Raw genomic sequence first — 22,552 nt, forward strand, 5'->3', positions numbered from 1 at the left:
CGGGTGGGGAAAACTGAAAACCTGAAGCCTCAAGACCTAAGTAAACAGAAAGTAGAAGTTGCTTTTTCCCTTCCCTGTTATCCCATCTTCAGAGACCGTCACTCATCACTAACAGTCACAGTGTAGTTAGTGGGATTGGAAACTCTAAGAATTTTGCGGGGGTACTAAAAATCACAAGCAATCTACAATTCACACCCACAGATTAGAAGTCACAGAAAAGACAGACGGAAATAAAAATATTTTTGGCCGGCCTGCGATTACACATCACATACGTGACTACTGGATTTCGCGGTCTCTTTTCAAGCCCCTTCACACGCAATACTGGAAGACACTTCAGGTTTGAATCTAGCTCAACTATTCCCAACTTCCATAACCTACAGATTTCTATCACAGCATTTCTAACACTTAAATCGTTTCCCTTCACTAGCCTGAAGACCCTTGAAAGCAGTAAGGAGACTCCCCAGGCTTTGGGTTCTTTGATGCCTGGTGCAGTGTCTGACACATGGTAAACACCTGACAATTGTTGAACACGTGCCTGAACCAATCACTGGATGCTTGGGTCCCTTCCATGAAGCCTCTCCCAAGTGACAGTCCAGTCTATTATTTGAACACTTCACAAATGGGCTTTCTTTACTTCCCCAATCAGACCTTCCTATTTCTGGTCTTTTCTGTTCACAGACTGAATTACACTACCATAGATCATTTCAGAGATGTAATCGCATACAAACAAAATTTTTCTATCATTACAATGACCAAATTTTCCGGATCAAAAACAGGTATCCATGAAACAGTGTGGAGGTCCCTTAAAAAGTTAAAAATTGAGCTACCCTATGATCCAGCCATTGCACTACTGGGTATTTACCCCAAAGATACAGACGTAGTGAAGAGAAGGGCCATATGCACCCCAATGTTCATAGCAGCAATGTCCACAATAGCTAAATCGTGGAAGGAGCTGAGATGCCCTTCAACAGATGACTGGATTAAGAAGTTGTGGTCCATATATACAATGGAGTATTACTCAGCTATCAGAAAGAACGAGTTCTCAACATTTGCTACAACATGGACGGCACTGGAGGAGATAATGCTAAGTGAAATAAGTCAAGCAGAGAAAGATAACTATCATATGATTTCTCTCATCTATGGAACATAAGAACTAGGATGATCGGAAGGGGAAGAAAGGGATAAAGAAAGGGGGGGTAATCAGAAGGGGGAATGAAACATGAGAGACTATGGACTATGAGAAACAAATTGAGGGCCTCAGAGGGGAGGAGGGTGGGGGAATGGGATAGACTGGTGATGGGTAGTAAGGAGGGCACGTATTGCATGGTGCACTGGGTGTTATACGCAGCTAATGAATCATCGAGCCTTACATCGGAAACCGGGGATGTACTGTATGGTGACTAACATAATATAATAAAAAATCATTCAAAAAAAACCAAACAGGTATTCATGGTCAGACAGAGGACATGTGGCCACTCCCCAGTCAAGGTACATGCAGTCAATGCAGATTTCTCCTTTAAAAGCCATTTCAAGTTAATAGGCGCAATTATTCCAGAAAGTCTTTACCTTTTCACATGATTGAAGTATATTATTAATACCTTACATGGATCATTCCTTTTTTCAGTGGAAGCTCTCAGTAGCTCCATGAGCTTCCATATAGTCCCTCTAGTTTATACAAGGGCTCCAAACAGTCAGTGGAACACATTTCATTGGGAAAGCCACATGAAACTACTATTTCAAATAAGCTGTACCACTAAAATGTCTCCCAAGTTCTCACTGCAATTTTCACCGTTCAATCTCTCATCTATTTGCTTGGATTAATGCCAAAGCCTCCTCACTGGCTGCTGCCCCAGCCCATCTTCCCCCACTCGGCTCCCAAACGGCATGTTATTCCCCTCCCTCGATCTTGGCAGTTTCTTGTCCCACAGCGCACACATCTCAGCAGAGCAGGCCAATGCCCTTTATCACCTTACCTTCTGTAGCTCATCTTCAGCCTTTGTCCTTTGTCCTAAGGAAAGGGCACTTAGATTCGGGACCACTTATTTAAATACTCTGAACACTGTTGCTTTAAGCCTCTGTGTCTCTGCACGTGCTGTGTTCCTTGCCTGACACCCCTGCATCTCTCTCCAGCAAACTAATTCATCCTTCAGAGTCCTCTTACTTTTGAAGTGCACCTTAATCTTCCCAGAAAAAGATTTTTAATTTTTATTTCCTCCCCAATTATGAAAGTAGTATATTTTCAAAATTTCAGTTTTCATGGTAAAAAAAAAAATTTAGAAGTTTCAACAATAAAAACCCCCAATATCGCACTCCTAGGTCCTAGGCAGACCCGTGTGCATCCTCATTTGTGTACCCAGCTCCACCAGAATCACTTTGTGTTGTTTAAGGTAACTGTTAGACGTACGCCTTCGGTGCCACCCTGGTAGGGTGGTACCAACCGATGATCCCGGGGGTATAGTAAAGCCTGGAACTTAGGAGACACTGAATAGAACTGAAGGAATGAAAAGAACAGAATTAAGGCAATACAATCACTGCTGATCTGATTTTTGCAGGACTGGTATTGGTACTCCTGTAAACAGAGTTTGAGGAATCCTCTTAATAGGTGCTGACTACCGGACAGATCACACAAAAAGTTACGTGGCTCCCTTTCTTTCTGTCCTGCTCCCAATGTGTGCATTGTTGCACACTCCCTTTCTCCTTCTCAATGTCTAAGAAACAAGCCAATGAGAAAATTCCTTCAGTATGTTGATAATCCCCTGGTGTGAGGAACAGAACAGAGAGTCTACTCCACTAGCCATCTGCCTCTTTACAGACCATCTCACTGTCCCATGGCTTGGTGTCATCAGTGCAAAAAACGAGAACATTCCCTCCGCTTGCTCCACATGGCTGTTGTTAGGATCAAATATGAAAGTACTCAATGAAATGGAAATGTAAGATGATAGGGTAGCCAGTCTCTAAACGGTCCCCAGGGACCTCTGCCTCCTGGTATTCATCCCCTTGCACAGTCCCTCCCGCACTGTAGCAGAGCTGGTCTGAGTGACCAACGGAATACAACAGAAGTGCTGCTATGCCGCTTCTGACATTAGGTTATGAAAGAAACTACGGCTTCCATCATGGTGGAGGCTTATTCACGCTACCACCACACCCCACCCCCATTTCTGTCTCTTCCTCTCCTCACTCTCTGGGAAAGCCAGCTGCCGTGTCAAGAATGGAGAGGCCCACGCGGTGAGGAACCGAAGCCTCTGGCCAACAGCTACTGAGGAACCGAGGCCTGCCAACAGCCACTGAGTGTGCCTGGAAGTGGATCTTCCCACCCCAGTTGAACCTTACAATGATTTCAATCCTGGCTGACGGCTTGACAGCAACCTCATGAGAGACCCTGAGCCAGAACCATCAGATTGAGCCGCTCCTGCATTTCTAACCCTCAGAAACAGGGTGAAGTAACTGTGTTGTTTAAAGCTGCTACATTTGGGGTAATTTGTTACACAGCAACAGGTAACGTTTTGGTGGTATTTTTATTCCCCAGTCACATTTATCCTGCTTCCACAGGTACCATTCAAGGGAAGCGCGGGCTTTCTAAATGACCATCTAGAACCAAGAGACCACGTGGTACAATCTGCCTTGACACTTGGTAAGAAAAACCTCTTCCACTTCTACACTACTTTTCAAATCCAACCTTCTCCCTACCAACAGTGACTACCCAATGTCACATAAAACTGGTCACCTTCTTCCCTACAGATCCCTCCATTCTGGACCAGTAGTTGGACTTCTTTTGGAAGCAGTTCATTTTCTTTTCTTTTTCTTCTCTACCCTTGTTCATTTATGCTAGCTTAATTCTGTCTCTTCATTTTCCAGTCCAAACATACTTTCATATTTCTCCTGTAAGCCAAAGGTTGGTCTTATTTACTCCCTGTAAATCCATGTTGTTTAGCCAATTTCAACACTGTTTACCCAAGGAAAAAATTTTAATTTCCAACACAGCCCCAAACCAATTTCTTTCCAATCTAGCAAATTTATCCATCTTTCAAAATAAATGATCTAGAAAGTTTACACATGCTATTTGATAACCAGCGGTTTCATGTGTAGGGATACGGGAAGTCCTAACGAAGGCTCATAAATCCGCACTAAGAAAGAGAACTAGAGGGTGCTAGCATTCTCATTGGTTAGTTTATTATGCCAACTATGCCTGTAATATAGATAAACTTTTGCTTTGCCCATTTTTATAGTTCTTACATATTTTAAGACATCAGTATACCTTCCCTTCGTAAAAGAGAAACAAGCCTGAGTGAAAAAGATAAGAACTAACAAAGTGTTTCCCATCAGAATTTGTCTTAATTTAAAATATTCCGATAGCCCAGTAATATGGTTTAGCATATCATCCAAGCTAGAACATAAAATCAGAGTTGCAAGAGATATGCAGAGGCTAACTGGCAGTACTCGCTACATAATATGTCTGTAGTAAGTGAGGGGGATATTATAATGTTTGCTTTGCAAAAGTAAACTCTGAATTTAAGTAAGAAGAGAATCAAGATAAATATATTTTTAAGCTAATCCCCACCCAAGGGAAGGAAATGGTAGGTTTATTACCTTAGACATAAGTATACACGTGATGTAGCTGTTATTTCTTTAGAGACCTTCAGTTAAGAAAAATGCTCTTATTTAAAGATATCTGAAAATAAGGTCAAACTTAGAGTATCAAATATATGAATACAAGTCTTTCAATAACTTGACAGAGAAAATGCTGCAGACAGTGTAAGAGAACCATGAGAACAATCTTTGTGGATAAAACACTACTGTGGGAGAAGGCAAAAAATACGAGAAGCGGAGCCAAGGCTTTAGAAAGCCTCTTTGAAGGGAAGCGCACCAGAATGCGGTGAGAAAAATGCCTGAGTGGCGGTAAGTGCACAGAGCAGAGTCGAAGAAAAGAAGAGACTGAATGTGGGAAGAGGGAAAGAAAGAAGGAAAGAGGGAAGGCGGGAGGAAAAGGGGATAAGGGGAAGGGAGGGAGGTGGCTGGATTTGCCTCTAGTCCACAGGTTACCAGGCACAATTTGAAAAAGGATGCTCCCCAAAGAGGAAACAGACCCAAACAAGGACCACAGTTTGGTCAGCAACGTCTGGGCTAGATTTCAGCCTCTACTTGCTCCCTTGGCTAGGCCACTTTATTCAGTGAACAACCTGTGTAACTGGAAAAGAAGAAAAGACTAACTCTGATGAAGAATGATGCAGGCATTTATTTTCCTGTGTTGAAGCCCATCTTTCCTCACTGTTTCACACCTGAATTTGGAATTATGTTCTAATAAAAAACTTTTCAGCTTGGGGAACAGTGTTGGAAGAGATGGCTTCTAGATGATTAGGGAATTTAAGGAAATCTGATACTTCCACCCATGTAAGGAGAGATGGACCTGTCCTCAGGCTGGTGCCCAAGATCTGTGCACACAGGTCCTTACTGCCTACGTGTTTGGCTTTTCCGGGGCTCCTGCTGCTCACAGTCGTAAGGCATCACTGCTCACTGACAATAACAGGGTAACAGGCGTGTCCAGCTGAATGCCCAAACTGAGAGTAAAGAGGGCAGTTTCTTCAAAATGTTCCTTTGCAAAAGACCTTTATCACAACTGCTTTCAGCTACTTGTTAAGATGCAGACTCCTGCTGTATGGTGACTAACATAATATAATAAAAAATCATTAAAAAAAAAAAAAGATGCAGACTCCTGGACTCACTTTATCCCAAACCTATTGAAGTAGGAGTTCTGGAAGAGAGGCTAGAACTCTGTATTTTAAACAATGGACATCAAAGCTGGAAAACTACTGTTTAAGAGTAATGTAAAATATGACGAATTTCTGTGCGAAGATTACAAAAAAAGCAACAAAGAGAATCAAGCCTAGCCAAGTGTACCCTATGAAGTATAAACCACATATGCCTTCCTCACCAGATTTATAACGCAGAGATTCAAAATCTCTAGAATTAAAGTTAAAGTCATATCTAAACACATAGATAGACAGCTCTAGTGGTCTAATTACAGATGTTATTCTGAAATTAGGTTATAATGACACTTCATGTGTTGAGTTGCTATCCTGACAGGAAAGCTCACTTGTTTCGAGAAATTTCATGCTGGATGATGACTATAGAACTTAGTCCAGACATCACTCCCTATCCCCATCTGCCAAACTTAGGCATCTGCTGAACCATCTTAGTTGATCAACTGTTCGTTCTTTTTTAACAGCACCTTGAGTGGGTAACAGCGAAAAATAATTGGAACAAATCTCTTACCGCTGTAAGGGGTCCTTCTGCTTGCGCCTCCATTGGGCTTGTGGGTGTCACTGTAATAAACTGACTAGCAGCTCCAGCCTGGAGTTCGAGCCTATCTGTATACTGTTCTGAAGCAGCAGTGGCAGGGCACTCCCCAGAAAGTGCTAAGACCACACCTGAGGGTTCTTTCTTTAATTGATCGCTTTCTGCCCAAGGACCCAGTAGGAGCTTCTCATCTTGAGGCGATTCCTCTAGGACTTGAAGTACTTCAGGCTCCTCATCAGAAGGGCTTCCAGTTGTTTTATGGCCTAAAGCCTCATTTGTCCTAAAATCTCGAAGGTCCTGCTCCTTGTCCACAATCACCCATTCTTTGGAATCAACCTCCTGTTTGCAGGAGCTCAAGTTAACTGCTATAAATCCATTGCTGGCACCGCCATCTGCCTGTTCAGGGGTGTTGGCAGAGGCAGGCTTAGAAGCATCTGGAAGATATTCTTCATCATAGTGCCAGATGTGGTCCGTACGGGACACGGTAGGAACACAAGGCTTATGAAGCAGAGCAGGGAGAACAGATTCCTTTCCTCCACTGGAATCTTTCTGCATTTTCTCCAGGCTTAAAAAAAACAGACAGAAGTTACTCAATTGCCCTAGGAAAATATTTATTACATAACCTATAAGCTCTATGCAGAACGAATATTCACATACAGTTGAGGGAATAATATATAAATAAAGCATAAGGGAAGTTTCACAGGCTGATAATGTTCTTCTCCACCTGTCATAACTCGGTTTTGGAAGATGGAACCCACGGGGGAAGATGGCTCTCCCGCTGCGGGGCAGGGGAGAAGCCTAACCAGGCTGACTTATGGGAACTCTTTTTGACCTTTTCTTTGTCAATCCAATCACACTGCCCTCTGCCTTTTCTGGGGGACTGAGGCAGAACTGAGCCAAGGGGATTCTGCCTCACCAGAAACCCTATAAAAGGAAATGAAGAAGCTAGCATAGGGAAGGAAATGGAGACTCCAGGCAAATACTTTCGTGTGTTTTGTCTTCGGAGATGTATGTAAATGTACACTCATGCGAGTAAACTCCAAAGGCAGACTGTTAAGAAGAAAAGCCCCGATGGCTGCACAAGCTGGCCGGCCCACTACGTACACAGTGGTGCCCGGTGTGGGGGCGGGGGGGGTGGCACGGGGAAGCTTCAACATATATTGTCAGTTTGGGTGGATTAGAAGGCAATTGACACCGTATACGAATCTCTCTGCTGGCTGAGGGGCAGGCATTAATGATGTGACCATTTGGCTGTACTTGCTTCTACGAGCTGATCTCACCTTCAGGGAAGCAGTTTAAGCAGTATGTTTTTCCCTTTCCAAGTCTGTAATTAGGTGCTTCAATTCCTTCAGTGGTTTCCTCTTCATTCCAGGTTCTGGCCTGAGTTCATTACTTCTGTTTTCTCAACTCTGTCTTATTTCTCAGCTCCTCCCACAGCAGGGACTCTCTTTTTAGTTCCATTCTTTTATTAAACTAATTCTTTACCAAACTAAGCTTTTGTGCCTATTGCATTTATATAGTTATTCCTAATCTTAGCCACAACTCGAAATGTTTAAGCAACTGTCCCAACTCAAATCCATCCTTTTCATTGTATCAGTGTACAGACAGAAGCTTCTATCACGTAGCTGTGAGGCTGAATCATTACCATGGACGGAAGAATACACATATATGAAGAACTGTCAAAAATGGAAGCTAGATTAGATTAGGCTGAATTATCTTTGGACACAGTAACCACCGTGTGCGCCAAATACGCAGTCCTTCTAACCTACAATTTCATTCCCAGTAGTAGCCACCAGGGATGTACATTGAAGGGTGTGTGACTATCACTAGTCATCAGCTCTTAATATTACTGCAGCCTTCTATAATTCATAAATACACCCCAAATTCTTTTTAAAGTTTCATTTCTGTCTTCTGTTATCAGAATTTGGGGATAATGGGACTTATAAACATGAACTATAGTTATTATCTAGGTATAGTTCTCTAAAGTTCCACCTTTCCTTCTTTCTAGGAAGAATGATAAGCTTATTCATGTCTATTTTTCCTACAGTACTTACTCATAAAGGGCCTTCATTAAAGTGAATCGAATTGCCTGTCCCTTGTGTATAAAGTACTTGTTTCCCTCCTTCACATACTCCCCTCCTTCCTGTATCATACCTTCTTTATCATGTGCTCTCCAACTCTACACTGCATCTTCTCATTCCAGTAAAAGAGCTCCCTTACAAACACAGTAAGTTCAAAATGTTCATTTAACATGTATCCGGTATCATGAAGTTAACCAGCTCCCACTGCCCAGCTCCCAAAGCCAAAGGTTATGTTACAGAACTTGTAACAATTTTATAGGAGAATTCACACTAAGAATCACAATGATAATTAAAAACATGGATGGAGATGAGAACTTGATCAAATCAGTACTACAAAAATGCAAAAATTTCTTATTTCAAAGACTATGTAATAGAAATTCATGATGATGATGATGGTAATTATATCATCTTAGTAGCTTTAAAGAAAAAGAAAAATTATTTTATACCAGGTCTCAAGAAACTTGTCCGTATCTGGCTTTGGCTCCAGTGTCAGACGTTTTTCCAGCTCAAAGCTGTGGATGGAACGTAACTTCCGCACCAGTGGAATATCTCTGTCTGGCTGAGTAATCTCTGAGCGGACACGAATTGGTGAACCAAGGCTTGGAGCATTCAGAACGCCGTTTACTTGACCATGGCTGTTCTCTTCTTCAGTGGCGGCCTAAACAAAATATAAAGAAAACCATGGAAAACATTCAGGTGACTGTATGTGTAGCAATCACTGACGTCTTTCAAAATAATATAAGCAAATGCTTGGGAGGTGTTTGCAGAAATGGGGATATTTTGGATAGTCAACGTCATTACATACTTGTTTCCTAACCCTTCATAAAATGAGTTTTCTTAATTTATTCTCAGTTCAGTATTATTTTAGTCTAAAAATGTTTACCTTAACTTTCTGTATTATGTCTAATGAGATGCTTGCAGGACTCCATTCCACTAAACTAAAAATAAAATCTGGAAAGGACATTTTCTTGGAGACACCAGTGGTCTCACAAGACGTAGGATGGGTCACCAAGCCTGAACATCCCCTCTTGTTCCCTCTCTAAAAAACAAGTGAAAAACCAAACAAAAACAAGAAAATCTGGAACTAGAACAAGGAGCCGTGCAGAGCAAAAGGAGGCTGAACACGATGCAGCTCAGAGCGGTGGGGCTGCCTAAGGACAGATGCCCACAGCGGTACACTTACCAGAGAAGTTAAACCAGTAGTGGGGTGAGAGAGGGGAGTCTGGTCTGTCTATTCTGATTAGAGACCCTCAGAAGATGCCCAACTGGTATCAAATTGGGGGTCTACTCTGGCTACCAGCAGAAGCAGATGCCAATCTTCTCTGAAGGAAGGCTTCCCAATCCCCAATTTAGGTCTACAAGACTGCCATCAATTATGAGTAAAACACTATCTTTAGATAGTCAAACACACAAGAAGGCATGCCACCATGACTAAGAGCAGAAATAATAACTTTTAGAAAAACATTTAAAACTCCCTAACACAGGGGCACCGGGGTGAGAGTCAGTTAAGCGTCTGACTCTTGGTTTCAGCTCAGGTCATGATCGCAGGGTCATGAGATCCAGCCCCGAGTGGGCTCTGTGCTCAGCATGGAGTCTTCTGAGGTTTCTCTCTGCTTCTGCCTCTTCCCTCCTCTCTGTCTCTCAAATAAATAGATCTTTAAAAATAAGATCTCCCAAAGACATCAGATATTAAACTTTTTAAGATACAGAATACAGAACAGTTATGTATAAAATGTTTAAATAAGTAAAGGTCACTATCACAAAGATCAACAAGGGATTATTTGGATTTAACTGATGAATTTAATATTAAAAATTCAATTAACAAGTTAAACATCAAATTACCCAGAAAAAGCTGAAGTTATTAATCAGTGAACTAGAAGACATAGCAAAAGAAATTACCTAGAATGAAGCACAGCAAGGAGATGAGAAATATGGAAAAAAAAAAGATTAAGAAATTACATAACAATGAAAAAGCATATGTTTACCCAGAGTCCCAGGATAAGAGAACAAAAAGAATGAATTAGTGACAATATTTTGGTAGGGAATAGCTGTACGTCTCCCAGAAATGATATGAAACTATGACTCAAAGATTCAGGAAACATAAGCTATCCCAAGCAGGATAAATGAAAATGTAAGCCTACGCACACTGTAGTTAAAATGCAGACCACCAAAGACAAAGAGAAAAGTAAAAAGTAACTGGGGAGCAAAGACAGAGGGCAATGGATCACCTACAAAGAACAAAAAATTAAAAGTAACAGACTTGAACTCAGAGGAAAAACAACTGTCAGTCAAAAACTCTAAATCTAGTATAAACTCTCTTTAATGAATGATCCCGGGCAACCCTCTCAGGTCCCCTCCCTCCTGGGGAGCTTTGTACTATCACCTTGCTATCATTCAATAAACCTTCCTTTGCTGCCCCCCCCCACACAAAGAATGATGCTAAAATAAATACATTTATGACTAAGTAAAAATTGAAAGAGTCTGCCCAAAAGACCTCAACTAAAGGAACTTCTAATGGAAATACTTCAGAAAGAAAGAACAAAGTCCAGGACTTCCAAAAATGCAAGGATATGATAAACATCTTTGAAAAATCCAGACAAACATCACTGATATAAAAAAAAACAACACTGGGTACCTAGGTGGCTTAGTTGGTTAAGTGTCCAACTCTTGGTTTTGGCTCAGGTCTTGATCTCAGGGTCATGAAGTCAAGCCCTATGTAGGGTTCTGCACAGAGCTTGGAGCCTACTTAAGATTTTCTCTCTCCCTCACCCTCTGCACCTTCCCCACCCCCCCTCTACCTCACAAAAAGACAAAACAACAACAAAAGCAACAACAACAACAACAACAACAACAACAACAAAACAACCAACAATACTAATAATCTGAGTAATGTTTTCGAAAAGGAAGGAATTGGGGTGCCTGGGTGGCTCAGTCAGTTAAGTGTCTGCCTTCAGCTCAGGTCATGATCTCAGGGTCCTGGGATCCTCAGCAATCCTCAGTTTGTTTCTTATAGTTGAGTCTCCTACAGTTTGCCCCCTCTCTGTTTTTATCTTATTTTATTTTTCCTTCCCTTCCTCTATGTTCATCTCTTGTGCTTCTTAAATTCCATGTAACAGTGAAATCATCTGGTATTTGTCTTTCTCTGACTGACTTACTTTGCTTAGCATAATACCCTAGAACTAGAGTTCTATCCACGTCATCGCAAATGGCAAGATTTCATTCTTTCTGATGGCTGAGTAATATTCCATTGTATATATGTGCCACATCTTCTTCATCCATTCGTCTGTCGATGGACATCTGGGCTCTTTCCATAGTTTGGCTATTGTGGACATTGCTGCTGTAAACATCAGGATGCATGTGCCCCTTCAAATCACTATGTTTGTATCCTTTGGATAAATAACTAGTAGTGCAATTGCTGGGTCAAAGAGTAGTTCTATTTTTAACTTTACGAGGAACCTCCATACTGTTTTCCAGAGTGGCTGTACCAGTTTGCATTCCCACAAACAGGGTAAGAGGATTCTAGAGAGGGCTTTTTCAATAGCCCGACCAAGTGCAGCATGTCACATCTATGCAAAGAATGTTTTTACAAAGTGACTCCCATGACTGAATGTATATACTGTTAATTTTTTCAATTATTCAGTTTAACATTATAGTATATATCTTCTCGGAAGATAGGCCAAGTCCTCAGAATTGATCATGGAAAATTTTTTTCAAGATACATTTCATAAAGCATGACTAGCCAACCTTCTATCAATAATGTTAGCAGGTATGAGCCCAAAGTCTCATTTTACACCTATAAATTTAGCTTCCATCCCAACTAAAACTTTATAAAATCATAAGAAGCACCAAAAGCTAACTGGTCCGTAGTTCACTGCCCTTCCATTCTCATTTATCTTCATCTTATCTTCTGTGAAAATGGAAATGACAAGGACAGTAAGATCAAAAAGAAATTTGGGGATAATCTGCCCAAGAGTACTAAAAATCAACCATTTAATTCAGAAATCTGTATCTCTCCCCATACTTACAAGTGGTACTGCTTACAATCCTAAGGAAGAAAAAATCAAGTCAATTATTCAACATGCACTTTGTCAGGTCATGATCAGTTCGATGCTTTCCATTTCTAGCCCTCACTTCCCACCTCCACTTGAGACAATTTTCAGAATGGGTACTCCTAGTTCCACAGGTCCACACTAAAGAAGGGGCCCAGAGTCTTATCACATTATTTAGAAAGACTATTAACTTCTGACCTATAGATGTTTCTTCCTTTAGTCTCAATGTTATTTTTTTTAAATGCCTTCATCTTTTCCGCAAAATACTAGGTGAAAATTAATGTTTAGTGGCTATATCTGAGTGCTATGGACAAAATTAGCCAAGACGTTACAACCAAAAATACAGAAATCACTAGCAATACAACGGTCTATCTATTTCTCATTCAAAATTAAGAATCATGATACTTTGCAACAGAAGAAAAATATTAAGCACTTATGAAAGATACCCCTTCCTATGCAAGAAATACGCACCTTACAAATCCCAAGCTTTATCTTGTTCCTGTTGGCATCCATCTCTTCCCAGACATCCTTCTCCTGGGGACGTGGGTGTCCCAAAGATCCAGGCAATTTATCTGGTGACACACCAACAGGGATGCCATTCTCCCCATCACTAAGCTGTTCATCTGGAAATACCTCATCTGTATTTTCTCGAAGCAAGTCTCCTGGGATGGGAGTGGCATTGGCAATTCTAAAAATGTGGGGTGAAAAAAAGGTAGAACTTAGAAACATCAGAATCAAAAATGACTATGAGACTATCCTACATTTTGTTTCTGGACTTAAAAGGATCAAGTCTATACACAATTAAAAGAGTAAAACAAAACAAAAACAAAACCTCAGAAACTTGGGCCATGACAATTCTACAAAATAAAACTATTTTTTGAGTCTTAAGCAGACTCCACAGTGTGGAGCCCAATGCAGGGCTCACTCCCACAACCCTGTGATCGTGACCTGAGCCAAAATCAAGAGTCAGATGCTGAACCGACGGAGCCACCCAGGTGCTCCAAAACTTCTATTTTTGATTAGGAAAATTTTCAGGCTGATCGAAAAATACAAATTTTAATACAAGAACTCACTGATTTAAGAATCACTTTAAAAGTTAGAAATATTTGGTCTATTTTCTAATAAGTCTTTGTCAATTTTAATATTTTCTACTCTTTACCCATTTTTTTGCTGAGAGAGTAACAAAAACTATAAACAGAAAAATGTCAAGTGTCATAATGACATAACCAGGTATGAGATCAGTCATATGTTTTTTGTAGTGTAAGATATATATTTGCTTCTTCATTTACAGACTTTTTACTAAGTATCTACATACTTAGGCTCCAGGGACATAAAGAGGAAAAAGGGAAATTCTTGCCCTCTGGGTGAAACCAGAAATACTGTAATTACACAGAACTGCATGAACTGACCAGGAACAAAATTAAAAAATATTAATTGACATTTATCGATACATTTCTTTCAACGTAATTTCATGTCTTATTTATATGACAGACTTCTGGCCTGTGAGGAGCCCCAGTTCTCAGTTATCACTCATTAGGTGATCAGGTCCCTGTCAGCTCTCACGTTCTACAACTCTACTTTGTACACTAGCTTGTTTTGTTTTTAAATATTGCTGACTGAACACAATATTTACCACACAGCGAAATCTTTTCTTAGAAGTGAGCTGGCATATCTAAAAGTAGGAAAAAACAGTTTTCAGTAGACTATACTGACACAGACAATTATTCTGAGTGGTAAAATAGGCATCTTCTCCGTGAACCACTCCAAGGGTTAAGAGCTACACCCTGGCCTGGGTGTCATCAGTACGTCATTTTTCAGGGACCTGTTCCGCCTGAGTGGATGACCTTTGCCACCATCTCTCCCTATTGGGTCAACAGTAGAAGATGAATCTTTTATTGATATGCTATGGGTTTAATTGAGAAAAGCACGGATAATAGCTCTCAGGAAAAAACCTTATAGCCCTGTAAAGCAGTTCTTGTAGTTCTGACACTGGGAACATACCAAAAAGGTAGTCTCAAGAAAAGAAAGAAAGGAAGACAGGAGGGACAGGAGGGAGCGAAGAAAGAAAGAAAGAAAGAAAGAAAGAAAGAAAGAAAGAAAGAAAGAAGGAAGGAAGGAAGGAAGGAAGGAAGGAAGGAAGGAAGGAAGGAAGGAAGGAAAGAAAGAAAGAAAGAAAGAAAGAAAGAAAGAAAGAAAGACGGAGGGAGGGAGGAAGGGAGGGAGGAAAGGTAGGTTGGCCTAAAATAGTTCATATGAAAGGATTTATTATTAAAGTAATTAAAGTGCAAAACTGAAAGAAGTTCATAAATAATACCCTCACAGTTACCTTTGTGCTCATTTGACTCCTGAATGGCATATAATTTTTCTGGGAAGGAATTTCTTTCTTTCCATATCTCAAACTCCCGATTTGGATCGGAGTTATAGGAGAAGGAAGGAAATTGTAATGATGTAAGGAGTAAAAATGGGAGAATAAATGCCGAGAGGAACCTGAGTCATGTGGAAGACAGCCCGTGTGGGGAAGATGCGAGAGCCAGTGAGGAGCTCTAATTTTTCAGAGAAGTTCAGTATACTTTACTGACTGATGCGCTGCAATGGACACTAACATAGACGTGCTACACGGCCATCCAAATGTTTACTGAAAGAATTCCCTCTATTCCTGAGGAAAGGGAATGCAAAAGAATCAATACTTGAATTCAGGAAGGTCAGTCTACTAGCCCCCCATTTCCCCCCCATTTTAATCAGTATTCTTCCAAATCTTTTTCCCCTATGCCTAGCTCCTATTCTGCTTCTTTCCAACTACCCCAATTCCTTGGCATTTCCTTCTCCATTCCTGAGGAAACAAAGCACACCTCCATCTATGAACTGCTGCTATTTTTACTCTATCCTAGTTTCCCTCTTCTCTCATAGGCTACAGTCTGATACCACACACTTCAAGGGGCTCTCGCATCTTCCCCACACGGGCTCTCTTCCACATGACTCAGGCTCCTCTCGGCATTTATTCTCCCACTTTTTAAAATGTTTTTTGTATTATGTTAGTCACCATACAGTACATCCCTGGTTTCTGATGTAAAGTTCGATGATTCATTAGTTGCGTATAACACCCAGTACACCATGCAATACGTGCCCTCCTTACTACCCATCACCAGTCTATCCCAGTCCCCCATCCCTCTCCCCTCTGAAGCCCTCAGTTTGTTTCTCAGAGTCCATAGTCTCTCATGCTTCATTCCCCTTTCTGATTACCCCCCCTTTCTTTATCCCTTTCTTCCCCTACCGATCTTCCTAGTTCTTATGTTCCATAGAGGAGAGAAATCATATGATAATTGTCTTTCTCTGCTTGACTTATTTCACTTAGCATTATCTCCTCCAGTGCCGTCCATGTTGCAGCAAATGTTGAGAACTCGTTCTTTCTGATAGCTGAGTAATATTCCATTGTATATATGGACCACAACTTCTTAATCCAGTCATCTGTTGAAGGGCATCTCGGTTCCTTCCACGATTTAGCTATTGTGGACATTGCTGCTATGAACATTGGGGTGCATATGGTCCTTCTCTTCACTACGTCTGTATCTTTGGGGTAAATACCCAGTAGAGCAATGTCTGGGTCATAGGGTAGCTCCATTTTTAACTTTTTAAGGGACCTCCACACTGTTTTCCAGAGTGGCTGTATCAACTTGCATTCCCACCAACAATGTAGGAGGGATCCCCTTTCTCCACATCCTCTCCAGCAATTGCTGTTTCTTGCCTTGTCAATTTTTCCCATTCTAAATGGCGTTAAGGTGGTATCTTAGTGTGGTTTTGATTTGAATTTCCCTAATGGCTAGTGATTTTGAACATTTTTTCATGTGTCTGTTAGCCATTTGTATGTCATCATTGGGAAAGTGTCTGTTCATATTTTCTGCCCATTTTATGATTTGTTTATTTGTTTCTCGCGTATTGAGTTTGAGAAGTTCTTTGTAGATCTTGGACACCAGTCTTTTATCTGTTGCATCATTTGCAAATATCTTCTCCCATTCCGTGGGCTGCCTCTTAGTTTTTTTGACTGTTTCCTTGGCTGTGCAGAAGCTTTTTATCTTGATAAAGTCCCACAAGTTCATTTTATCTTTTGTTTCTCTTGCCTTTGGAGATGTGTCCTTACTTACTATTTCCTTCCTTCTCCTATAACTCCAATCCAAATCAGGAGTTTGAGATATGGAAAGAAATTCCTTCCCAGAAAAATTTTATTACATTCATGAGTCGAATGAGTACAGAAGTATATGTGAAAGTATTATTAGCACATGGTCTGTGTTGGGTGTTTGCAGGTATAAATTACAGAAGCAGATTAAGGGGAAAGAAGTATAAGGACATGTATGGAAGAATCAGAGAGATGTCAAGAAAAGTAGGAAGAACGGACATCCTTTTCACACTCCCTTCCCCACAAACTAAGGCAAGGGTTGGCCAACTAGGGCTGTGGGCCAAATCTGACCCGCTCGCTCATTTTTGTAAATCAGGTGGTATGGCACAGAGTCCTGCTCCTTCATTCACACACTGTGGCTGCGTTAGCACTAGAAAGGCAGTGGTAGTGGTGATAGACGGCACGGGCAAAAGATATTTATCTGGCCTTTACAGATAAGATTTGCTGAAGAATCAGTATTTTAATTCACAAGTCAGCAAATTCATTCACTTCTTAAATCGTAGGTCTGTGGGCCTAATACTTTTCAGGCAGATTCACTGACGGATGCTAAAACTTGTGGGCAAAATTATGATGAAAAACAAGTTTATTCGAATCGTCTCAAAGTATCTTCCCGCAAAACACTTATTACTTACAAAGGGAAAGAGAGTAACTTCACGCTGGAGAAACCTGGCTAACATCACCCTAGCCAGATTAACAACATTGGTACCATCAGTAATAGGACATACTGACATTACGTAGCTCCTTATTTAATACCACAAATTTCCCTCTGATCTTAGTTTTAAATGTAAAAAAGAGCAGGTTGATAGGTTTCTAAGTTTCCAGAAGAAAGGGCCTTTGACATTTTTGTTTTCATTGGAAATTTCTAGTTCTTATTGCGGTGTGATCAGATAGTATAATACTTCTGCTTTATGGAACTACTTATGTGCTTTCTTGGTGACCTAAAAACTGCTCATGTTTTATTATGTTCCAGAGGCACCTGAGCAGAAGGCACAAGCTCTATCATCAGGGTGCAGAGTTAAAGAAATATGCATAACATCTATCTTATTGATCGTATTTTTTGTCTATTTCTTATTCTTTCTTCACTTGATCTGTCTTGTACTGAGTTACATATTAAGAACTCCAATTACTTGTGTGTTTCTAGCTATGCCTCCCTGAATCTCCTGTAGTTGTTGCTTCCTAAATGTGACTGATGGAATTCTCGGGGATAAATATTAATAAACACCGTACTTTGTCCCACTTGTGAATTGCAGCATTTAGCATTAAAAAGTATCCTTCCATCTTTCTAACTTTTTTTGTTTCGGCTTGAATTCTTTTTGTCTGATATCAGGATCATTAAATCTCTTCTTATGGCTCCCATTTTTCCAGTATATCTTTGTTCATCCCTTACTGAAATATTTACTAAAATACATATATAGCATATGAATTTAACTACGTAAGCCAAGCTGAAAATCTTTTTAATAGATGAGTTAAGCCCATGTATATTTATTGCTATGAATGATATGTTTGGTCTCAACTCTGACACAGATTTTGATAATTGTATGTATTTTGTTATATTTGCTATATTTCTTTCTCTATAAGATGGATCTTCTTTGCACTCTCATTTCTAAACTTTTTTTTCTATCTTTTTTTGGTATTTTAGGTTTGCCTGTTTGTTCTAATGGTGGACTTTGGACATATATCTTTTAAAACGTTCTTAGTCCCGTTTTCTTATTTCACACCTTGCAACTGAGTTTCTCGGCATAAATTGGTATTGTCTTGTTTTCCTTCTTCAGGGACTTGAACGAGTGCTACCCTTCCTCTGTCTGCATTCCATTTGCACTACTTTCTCTCTAGTCCTTTTAAATGTTTTTTTTTTGGGTGGGGGGAGAGGCCGAAGAAGAGAGAGAATCTTAAGCAGACTCCACACCAAGTGTGGGGATGGATGCGGGGCTCGATTCAAATACCCTGAGATCAAGGCCTGAGCCGAAATCAAGAGTTGGACACTTAACGGACTGAGCCACGCAGACGCCCCTCTAGCCGTTTTAAATGATTTATTTTATTTTCATTCTCTTAGGGCTTTTTTCCCTCGGACTTTATTCAGTGCACTTTATTCAATTTTCTTTTGAGTCTACTCTCCTTTGTGCACCTTATAAGACACCTTTTTCTTCCATTTTTTTCCCGACCTCCATCAACTCTCATTTCTTCCTCTCTTCTCCTTTTCCTTTTTTCCATCCCCCTCTACTTTGTGGTCTATTTCTGTTCTTAGTTTTTAAATTTCTGATTCAATATAGTTATCCCTATCTTCAACTTCCACTTGGGGTTTTATTTTAGTTTTCTTCTTCTTCATGGCTGCTTCTCTGAGAGAATTTCCTTAGCATGAATTAGATCTTCTCTTCTGATTTTTTTAAATAACATTTTATGGATCTTTGAAATCTTTTTCTTTTTCATTTTTGTGGTATTAGAGTATTTCATGAGATTTGTAGTTTAGTTAGTGCCCTCTTGTGTCAATACAGTAAAGTCCAAACAATTTAGGGGATTTTTATTTGTTTTTATGGTCAGAAAGACACAGTATCCTCTGATTTTATAGTTCTCCTTTTTGAGGGCAGTTAAATTGTATTTCCCCTTTTGTCCTTCTGCGGTTATTGGTGTATTGCCTTCAGTTTGAAATTCATCCTTTTTGCCAGTTCTGTGAAAGTAGATCTGATCCCTTCATACAGTCTCCTTTGCCAGCTAGCACCGGAGCTTCACCAGTAGAGGGCACTGGAGAGACACTGCAGGAGGAGAGTGTTCTGCTTTGAGTTCCAGCGCGCACCTTGGCAAGTTTCGCCCGCGTGTGTGGCTCTCCCCAGCACAAGGATCCTGCCACATCCCAGCATCTTCAGCACCTCTTTCCTGCGGCACAAAGACAGCAGCAACCAACAGCTTCCCTGAGCAATCGCCACTATCTAGAAGAAAGCAAAGAGCTTTCTCTGTCACCCCAGAGAAGATTTCCATTAAGTTCCAGAGGGCAGATTTTCAGCAAATTCTACCAGGCATTGGAGTGACTTCCTTCCATCCAGTGAGCAATACGGACATACCCTCTCCCAACAAGCTCAGGACCTCAGCCCTGGGGTCAGGGCTGGTGGAGTTCTTCCTTGGATGCTTATTAATCTCAGCCCCAGGAGTAGGAGTTATACTTTATATTTGCTATTCCTGTATTCTCTACTTCCTACTAGTCTATCCCACATTACTCCAGTTCTGTGTTAGAGCTAATAATTCCTTGTATCATCTTCCCCTGTTCAAATTACTATGTAGTTTCTCTCTTCTGATTAGACCCAAATACATACCTCACTGCTCAACTGATAAAAGGCATTTCTCCTTTCTTTTCTGTCTTTTTTCTTCTTTCTTTCTTCCAGAAGCTATATGTTTTGAATCATGCCTATTTTTACCTCTCTGTAGTTCATGATCTGAGCTACCTGACCACTTTCTAGCAATTACATTTGTAGGATGGGATTAGTTTTTCTGCTGTTGGCTTAAGAATCAACCTTAAGTCCTATTGCTAATTCTCTCCCTCCTCCTGGTTTTTATTGATTTGCCTTTATAAAGCCTTGGGGCAGAGCTGAGTGAGGCAGGAGCATAACGAAGTTGGTGGTTTGGGTTTCTCTTTTTACTTATTATGGAGTTTAGGCTAGGTATCCTTTGTCTTCAAACTACGTTGAGGACATGGTTTTTGTAGAGTTTTACTTTTCCTTTCTTGTTATTGTTTTATTTTAGGAGGAAACATTGGGAGATGGGAACTTAAAGTGTCTTCTACTGACTTCAGCTACCCTGAAGTCCTTATCACCTGGACTTCTACAAGTTTGAGACTTACCTACTTCCAACAACAAAGGAGAATGAGGACAGAGGCACTAAAACAAGAATCAAAATTTCTAGACAGGCCCCAGCTCTGCTGCTAGAATTTACCTAAAGCTGGGTGATTCACTCAGCCAGTGTTAGGATTATCTCCTCATTTGTTTGTTTTTTAAAAGATTTTATTTATTTATTTATTTATTTATTTATTTATTTATTTTAGCAAGTACTTTAAACAAACATCCGTGACGATTCTAATTTAGCTAGTCAGAGTCCCTCACTTACGAACTCTCAGACTGGTTAATCAAGGATATCATCTCTAGTTAAATGAGTCCATGTAAGCTTTTCTGATTCAATAAGCTCTAGTGATCCCAACTTTCAATATAAAATCAAAACAATGGATTAGTGATAAACTGTCCCAATTATATGATGCTTTTCCCCTATTTACTTTTTTCTTAGTTAACCAAACATTTTAAAGCAACCAGGGCAGGTAAAAATGGGCCAGGAAAAAAAAAAAAAAAGGACGACCCCCCCCCCAGTTTATTTAATAACAAACAAAAGCAACTGTATTTAATGCATGTAGAGAAAACAAACACACACGAGATGACGGAAATACACCATAACCCGTTCCTAACACACGTTGTAAGTTAAATCACTTTCTTAGAGGAACAAGCTACATGTTTGTTCACACTAAACTTAAACACAGTACAGTCAGGTATAATTGTGGCTCATTCTTCCCAGGGTCCCATATATTCTTTAGAAGTAAATGCAAACAGGGGCGCCTGGGGAGCTCAGTGGGTTAAGCGTCCAACTCTTGATTTCAGCTCAGGTCTCGATCTCAGGGTCATGGGAGAGAGCCCTGCTATGGGCTCCATGCTCGGTGGACAGTCCACTTGGGATTCTGTTTATCCCTCTCCCTCTACCCCTCTCCCGGCTCGCTCTCCCAAGTAAATAAATAAATCTTAAAAAAAAAAAAGAAGTAAATGCAAACAACTCCTTCTCATTTCAAAGAAAACCCATTGTAAATCTGACATCAACAGGTCATATAAGCTTGAAGCTCTCATTTCAAAGTAAGATCTATAAATACTTTCTAAGAAAAGTAAATCGAACAAAGACATATATAAAAGCAATGTTAGTTCAGGGGAATCCACAGACTTTCTCCTGTGTCTCAGCATTTTGTCATGTGAAGGATCTGGAGGAAATAAAAGACATCTCTGCGAATATAGTGCCCCTAAGAAAGCCAGTGCTAAGTAATCTGGGCAGGACGTACCCGATCGCCGCAGGGGTCAGGCGGGTGTGCAGCTGAGGGGTGGTGGAAGTAGTGGTGGTCGTCAGGGAGCCATCAGTTCCAGTCTTCTCCCAGTCAAAAGGATCACTCTCAATTACTCCAAAGGTCTTGATGCTGTTGTCAAACACGGATGTCAGAAGCTAGACCGTAAAGAAAAAAACTGGAGTAAGCTAACAATAAACATCGTCATTTTATTAAGAGAAAGCCGCCAGACTCACAAATTAGTTTTGTGGTAGGATTAAAAAAAACAACAATAACAACTGGATGGTACAAATAGGGGAATCTGAATAAGGACTCTAGGTGGTTGAGGATATTGAATTAATACTGACTTTTCTCCGTTGAGGTACGGGTTTGTAGTTATGTAGGAGAAAGTCTTTGTTTTTATAAGATATGTAATGAAGCATCTTATCTAAAACCTACTTTCAGGTGGTTTGGCAAAAGGAAATTTGTGTTGTATGTGAAAATATGTATTCAGGGGCGCCTGGGTGGCACAGCGGTTAAGCGTCTGCCTTCGGCTCAGGGCGTGATCCCGGCATTGTGGGATCGAGCCCCACATCAGCCTCCTCCGCTATGAGCCTGCTTCTTCCTCTCCCACTCCCCCTGCTGTGTTCCCTCTCTCACTGGCTGTCTCTATCTCTGTCGAATAAATAAATAAAATATTAAAAAAAAAAAAAAGAAAATATGTATTCAGTCTCAACTACCTATGTGACCATTTTTTTGTCAAAAAGGAGTATTTTTATATGGTTCGGCTTAAATAAGCGAGCAGTGTTGACCATTGTTATATCAAGGTGAAGGGGTCGATAGAAGTTCATTGTGCTTTCTTACAATTTTGGGGGGGCCTGAAAAATTCTTCAACTGTATG

General features: G+C 40.4%; 1 protein-coding gene across 6 annotated transcripts in view; it reads right to left on the bottom strand.

Moving 5' to 3' along the window:
* The window catches only part of TTBK2 (tau tubulin kinase 2), a 133,460-nt gene that overhangs the window by 15,358 nt on the left and 95,550 nt on the right, over nt 1-22,552 (bottom strand). For all 6 annotated transcript variants that reach the window (XM_026479903.4, XM_057306194.1, XM_048218300.2 and 3 more), the window contains 4 exons: nt 21,673-21,830; nt 12,896-13,112; nt 8,822-9,033; nt 6,271-6,859 (listed from right to left, as the gene is read on the bottom strand). In XM_026479903.4, the coding sequence (XP_026335688.1) occupies nt 6,271-6,859; nt 8,822-9,033; nt 12,896-13,112; nt 21,673-21,830 (1,176 nt within the window). The remainder of the gene's footprint in view (nt 1-6,270; nt 6,860-8,821; nt 9,034-12,895; nt 13,113-21,672; nt 21,831-22,552) is intronic.

Source organism: Ursus arctos, unplaced genomic scaffold, assembly GCF_023065955.2.
Source record: "Ursus arctos isolate Adak ecotype North America unplaced genomic scaffold, UrsArc2.0 scaffold_36, whole genome shotgun sequence".
NCBI classification, from domain to species: domain Eukaryota; kingdom Metazoa; phylum Chordata; class Mammalia; order Carnivora; family Ursidae; genus Ursus; species Ursus arctos.